At 38.0% G+C, this 5955-nt stretch overlaps 2 protein-coding genes across 2 annotated transcripts in view; one reads left to right on the top strand and one right to left on the bottom strand.

Annotated features, from left to right (window-relative positions):
- Positions 1-1226, top strand: part of LOC115997565 (acyl-CoA-binding domain-containing protein 6) — an 8307-nt gene extending 7081 nt beyond the window's left edge. The window contains exons 12-14 of the mRNA XM_031237148.1: positions 124-444; positions 532-591; positions 713-1226. Of these exons, the coding sequence (XP_031093008.1) occupies positions 124-444; positions 532-591; positions 713-874 (543 nt within the window). The 3' untranslated portion in view covers positions 875-1226. The remainder of the gene's footprint in view (positions 1-123; positions 445-531; positions 592-712) is intronic.
- Positions 1227-1367: 141 nt separating this feature from the next.
- On the bottom strand, positions 1368-4126 carry LOC115996295 (4-coumarate--CoA ligase 1-like). The gene is made up of 4 exons (XM_031235492.1): positions 2649-4126; positions 2472-2539; positions 1796-1898; positions 1368-1724 (listed from the first exon to the last, which is right to left on the bottom strand). The coding sequence occupies exons 1-4, from the start codon at positions 4062-4064 to the stop codon at positions 1599-1601; spliced, it is 1713 nt and encodes a 570-aa protein (XP_031091352.1). The 5' UTR covers positions 4065-4126; the 3' UTR covers positions 1368-1598.
- Between the last annotated feature and the right edge of the window lie 1829 nt (positions 4127-5955).

The raw sequence follows: 5955 nt of genomic DNA, 5'->3' as shown, positions 1-5955 counted from the left end.
TTTTTTTTTTTTTTTTTTTTATAAATAAATTTTAAAATATTATTTCTCAGCACCCTCTGGTATGCTTTAGTTTGACTTGAACAAAGTTTATCTTACATTCCTGGTATACAACACCAAACTTAGGTATATGTTATGAGGCTCAAACCAAGGGATTCATTGCATCCTAAGATACTTATGTCACCAGCAGCTGCTGCTGCAGCAGCTTCTGTCACTGCTGCATATGCCTTGACAAAACCTGAAATGTTGGACTTGACTGAAAGAGAAGATTCAAATTTTAAGGAAGTCCAAAATGATACCACCCGGAAGGATCTTTCTGCCGAAATTAATGCAATTAGAGAAGAGAAAAAGGCATTGGAATCATCTCTTGCTGAAGTTACAGCAGAAAACTCTGGAATCAAGGCAAAGATTGAAGAAGTTAACAACACTCATGCTGACTTATCCAAGGTATTCTTGTAGTAATAATGTTATTACATGTGTGTTTGTAAGGTTGTAATTGTCAATCTTCTTATCATTCTCATTGACTACTTGCAGGAATTTCATTCAGTTCAGGGTCAGCTTACATCAGAGCGATCAAGATGTGCAAAATTGGAGGTTTATATCCTTCAATTCCTTTGCTTTCTTAATAAGCTTACTGTTTAACTTTTTCATCCATTCGGTACATGCTATGGTTTATTTATTTATTTGTTTGTTTGGGATATGATGTATTTTTAAGGCACAAATAGCAGAACTACGAAAGGTGCTTGACTCAATGCAGTCAGTAGAGGAGGAAGTTCAAGCTCTACGAAGGCAGAAATCCGCACTAGAACATGATATGGAGCTTCAAACTGTCCAGGGTCAGAGGCCAGGAGGTGTTTGGAAGTGGATTGCTGGATGAGTTGAGAACAAAATCATGGATAACAACTTTGCTTTGCTGCATAGGTTATTTTAGAGGGTTGAATTCATTGCTCTACCTTCGCAACATAGTGAATCATTCTGGTTGAGTTCAAAGGTTTTGTGAAGCTTTATATTTCATTGTTGACTATGAGGAAATGGTTTCTTTATCTTGAAACAGTTGATAATACATACAGCAGTTTAGAATTCTTTAAGCTTGCTTTCTCTTTCATTGACTTCTCCATCTCTATGGCTGTGATGTTGTGTAATTCCAACTTCAATATTCTTAAAACCCACACATTTTAAATTGTAATTCCGTCATTCATTCGTATTATGTTTGTGTGCTGTTCAGAATATCACTGGTTCCTAATTGAACTACAATAGCATTTCTCTCCATTAACTCTTATTCGTTGGTATATGATATGAAATCTTCATGTTCAGATTATTCCTATGTTCTGAGATGCATTATAATCTCCATGGCAGGAAGAACAATGTTCTAATGGTAATTAAGTTCTTCATTGGATTTGCAGAACTTTGTGTTTGCTTTATGTTGTACATGATAGAAAGATAGAATAAATGATGCCAAGCTCATTACAATAGGTTCCAAAGAAATTACTTCTATTTCTAGATTTCTAGATTCTTGCTCATGATTTATTCTGATAATTGTAAGAGTTGTCGGATCAAGTTACAGTCTGGGTACAAGCAGATCCTGATTTTGCACAATAACTCTATAATTTGGAGGGGACTGATTGCTTGCTTTGTGACACTAATTCCTTCCTCAAAATTTTGCCTGCAGTTGATCTGGGTATCTGGCTGATAAAATTCACTCTTCTAACTTTCTTGTATGGAGCTACCTGATATTGTGAGTCATCAGGAAACACTGACACAGGTGCTAATGAAGGAGAAGAGATGGGCTCAAACAAACCTGGCTTGCAACAAATTGAATGACCTGCTCCTCCGTGAGTTCACTGCCAGAAGCTCTTACCACATATGCCACAGGTATTTCTCCCGCTTCCTCATCTTCTAGTCTGAGAATTTTTTACCTTGTTAGAAACAAATGAATAAATTACTGATAAACTACCTTATCGTTGATGGTGGGTAGGCGTCTGTGGATTGACAAGCTTTTCTCTGATAGAAATAGATTGTTTATCTATGTCCCATCTTGAAAACCAATAATAAACTACCTTATCGGCCAGCTCCCGTGCCTCCCGGAGCGAACGGGGATTAGTCGGGTGGACCCGGACCGTTAAACGGACGGAGAAAGACCCGGAATACCTCGTGGATTTACCCAAAAAAAAAAAATTGATGGTGGGTAGGTGTCTGTGGATTGACAAACTTTTCTGTGTGATAGACATAGATTGTTTATCTATGTCCCATCTTGAAAACCAATGATAAACTACTTTATCATTGATGGGGGTAGGTGTCTGTGGATTGACGAACTTTTCTGTGTGATAGACATAGAATGTTTATGTGTGTCCCATCTTGACAACCAACGCTACCCATTGTTGGATGTTAAACTGGTAGACGCTATAAGCATGGACATAGATATAAGATAATGTTTTTCGAATAGTAAAATTAGCCCTGTGGATGAGGCAACTCACGGTACAACTGCTGCATCGAGTATATTGGCATGAGTCAATAGAACTGCTTCCAGCTCTGCGGGAGCCACCTGCATTTTGTGTAGATGTAAGTTCTGTAACATCTGGAATTGCAAATGTTAGAGAGTAACTGTTTTCCTGTGGTATTGACTTGAATATGCTTAGATTAGACTTACGTACCTGATAACCATTGTGCTTGATGAGTTCTTTTATACGATCAACTATGTAGAGATATCCATCTTCATCGAAATAACCAAGATCTCCAGTTTTCAGCCACCCATCTGAGTCGAGTGTGTTAGCCGTTGCCTCCTGGTTTCCTATATACTCATTCATTATATTAGGGCCTCTCAGCCACAACTCCCCTTGTTTCAATGGTGCCAATGCCTCTCCTGTCTCTGTATCCACTACTTTAGCACTCATGCACGGAAACAACAGCCCCGATGAGGCTGGACGTGCATTAGCCTCTTGACTAGAACTGAAAAATGTAGCTGCCCCGCTGCTCTCAGTTAAACCATACCCTGGCCTTAGCTCCACCCACGGAAACTTCTTTCTGAACCCATCAGCCACCTCTTTGCTCAGGGGCGCAGCCCCTGACCCAACCCTTCGCAACGAGGACAGGTCGTAACCACCTCTGTTATACTTCACTAGCCCAAGAATCACGGGAGGAACCGCTGGGATGTGGTTTACCTTGTGAGTCTGAATCGCTTCCAGCATGGCCTGGAAGTCGAATTTTTGCATCAAGACCGTAGTGGTACCCAAACAGAACAACCCCAGCCCAAAAAACGCTAGCCCATAGATGTGAAACATGGGTACAAAGCACAAGAAGACGTCGTCTTGAGAGGACGTTGAAACCACGTACCACTTTAGCAGAGTCATAACAGCTACCAGATTCGCGTGAGTTAGCACCACACCTTTACTAACCCCTGTAGTACCCGAAGAGTATAGTATTGCTGCCGTGTCTGATTGAGACGGGCGACACTCAGGCAGATCCTGAGGCTCGCAGTTCTCAATCAACTCTTCTATGGATAACGCATTAGCGTTGTCATCTTTGGGGCGCGTAGTGTAAAGGGTAGGCACCCCAGTAGGTACTAACTTGTGCACTTCTTCCGGTGCAGCAATAGCCAGCTTCGCACCCGAGATACTAACCTGTTTAGCAATTTCCGCCGGGGTGTTGAGCGGGTTGGATGTCGAGAGAACGGCGCCAACCTTGAGCACCGCAAGGCATATAACCGGGTACAACAGGGAGTTGGGTGACAGCACAAAAACCACATCGCCTTTCCTAACCCCAAGCCCATGGTGCAGCCCCGTGGCTAGCAAGGCAATGGAGCGCTGAATCTGAGCGTATGTCACGCTCTGCTTCGTTGCGGAATCAACAAGCGCAACCCGGGATTCAGCCATGGAAATGTTGGGGAACTGAGACAGCACAAAGGTGGCTGTGTCAAGGTCAGGACTAGTAGGGATTTTGCTGTGTTCATCTAGTTGGAGGAGGGAGTGATAGATTCCGGTTTTCGAGTCGAAGCCGCCACCGCCACCCCTCCTACCCACCACCGGTGGCTCATCCACAATGGGGAAGAGCCATCCATCTACACCAGACATGTCTAGACAGACTGGATAGGACGGATACTCCTAAGTTGTGCAGATTGAACTTTGTTGTGTGAATACATGTTGCAATCAGATAAATAGGCATTTGTTGATGAAGAGGAACAATAAATTATAAACGTCATATTCGTCGTTAACTCCTAGGACTATTGTATGAAGTTCGTGGCTTTATACGTGTGTCCCATATGCTAGCCGGCACTATAAATAGCTGTTTTTGTTGGTTTTTTGTTCTTGTTTTTGTTTTTTTAACAACAAAAAAATTTGACTGCATTTTATCTCACAATTATAAATGACATGAATAACGTGAGCATAATCTTCACAATTATAAAGAGGTCTATGAATTGCATTGTTCATGTCCTTGCAAGAGAAACTTTTTCCAAGTCAGGACTTAGGGAATGACACCTTAAGTCGCTCAACTTCCTTTTTGATGTTCTCTCTTCTTATCTTAATGATTAATCCACCAATCGTTATATCGTGGACCCTATCTAAAAATATGTGTGAAACGTGTAATATTTTTTAGTAAAAATATAATAGGTGTGTTTGGTTTCTGGAAAAAAAAAATCTATTTTCTAAAATAAAAAATAGAAAATATAAAACAGAAAACAGAAAATATGTTTCTTAGCCGCTCTTTCCATTTTTCCAATCAAACAAAGAATTTGATAAATAGTTTTTTTTTTTTTTTCAAATTTTACTAAATACAGAAACACGCATAACATCATCTATAATCACAATTACCATTACCTACAAACTTCTATTTCACTCATTTAATTATTATATTATTTACTCACCCACTTATCTATTTACCTCTACCACCGCCTACTTACTATGTCATCACCTATATTTACTTATCTTTTTTATTATTACCACTATCATTCATACTATTTACATACATATAAGGTAGATATTCATTTGTTTAGTCATTTACAAATTCGAATTAAAGTCTTGAACCCGAATACATTTAAAACTACCCAAACATGAATGAAGATTAGACGTATTGGTTGTTCCAAGTCCATTTGACAATGCCAATATAGTACAGGAGTATATAAAATCATTCAGAAACTCATTTCACAAACACACTATCGTGTATTGGGTACATACATGGATTTCACTACCCAATTATCAACTATCCAAACCCGTCATATTAGAATTTGTGAGATAAGATATCTAGTACGGAGTGTTATTTTTCTCATGGTGATCCATGAATATTATTCCTATCACTAACTGAATTAAAGCTCGAAAAATAACACTTGAAAATTTAAATAACTGAATTAAAGCTCGAAAAATAACACTTGAAAATTTAAATATTTAAAATAAAATTTAGATATGATATGTCCTAACTCGACGTATTTAAAATAAAATTTAGATATGATATGTCCTAACTCGACGCGCATACATCCTTGTACTAGTACGGAGTGTTATTTTTCTCATGGTGATCCATGAATATTATTCCTATCACTAACTGAATTAAAGCTCGAAAAATAACACTTGAAAATTTAAATAACTGAATTAAAGCTCGAAAAATAACACTTGAAAATTTAAATATTTAAAATAAAATTTAGATATGATATGTCCTAACTCGACGTATTTAAAATAAAATTTAGATATGATATGTCCTAACTCGACGGGCATACATCCTTGTACTACTCGATATTATTACCAATTTTATTACTACCATTATTTGTAGGTTAAAAAAAAAATTTAATAACCTCATATTTTTAATTTGAAAAATAATATTGAAAATAGATGTTGATAAACTCAATTTTTGGATTGATAAGGGTAGAATGCCTTGTGCACTTACCACAATAACTTTTTCAAAACGACATTACACAACTTTTTAGTACTATAATATTTTCTTCAACATTTTTGTGTAGCGCAAATGCTCATAACA

This window comes from Ipomoea triloba, chromosome 11, assembly GCF_003576645.1.
Source record: "Ipomoea triloba cultivar NCNSP0323 chromosome 11, ASM357664v1".
Lineage (NCBI taxonomy): Eukaryota > Viridiplantae > Streptophyta > Magnoliopsida > Solanales > Convolvulaceae > Ipomoea > Ipomoea triloba.
This window is presented reverse-complemented; position numbering and strand designations above follow the sequence as displayed.

Bases quoted from the DNA above. Each gene is read 5' to 3' on its own strand.
- LOC115996295 (XM_031235492.1), bottom strand. From the start codon at position 4,064: ATGTCTGGTGTAGATGGATGGCTCTTCCCCATTGTGGATGAGCCACCG. The intron at 2,540-2,648 runs GTACGTAAGTCT...CACAAAATGCAG, and splicing joins TCAAGCACAATGGTTATCAG to GTGGCTCCCGCAGAGCTGGA. The intron at 1,899-2,471 runs GTGAGTTGCCTC...AAAAATTCTCAG, and splicing joins CTCGATGCAGCAGTTGTACC to ACTAGAAGATGAGGAAGCGG.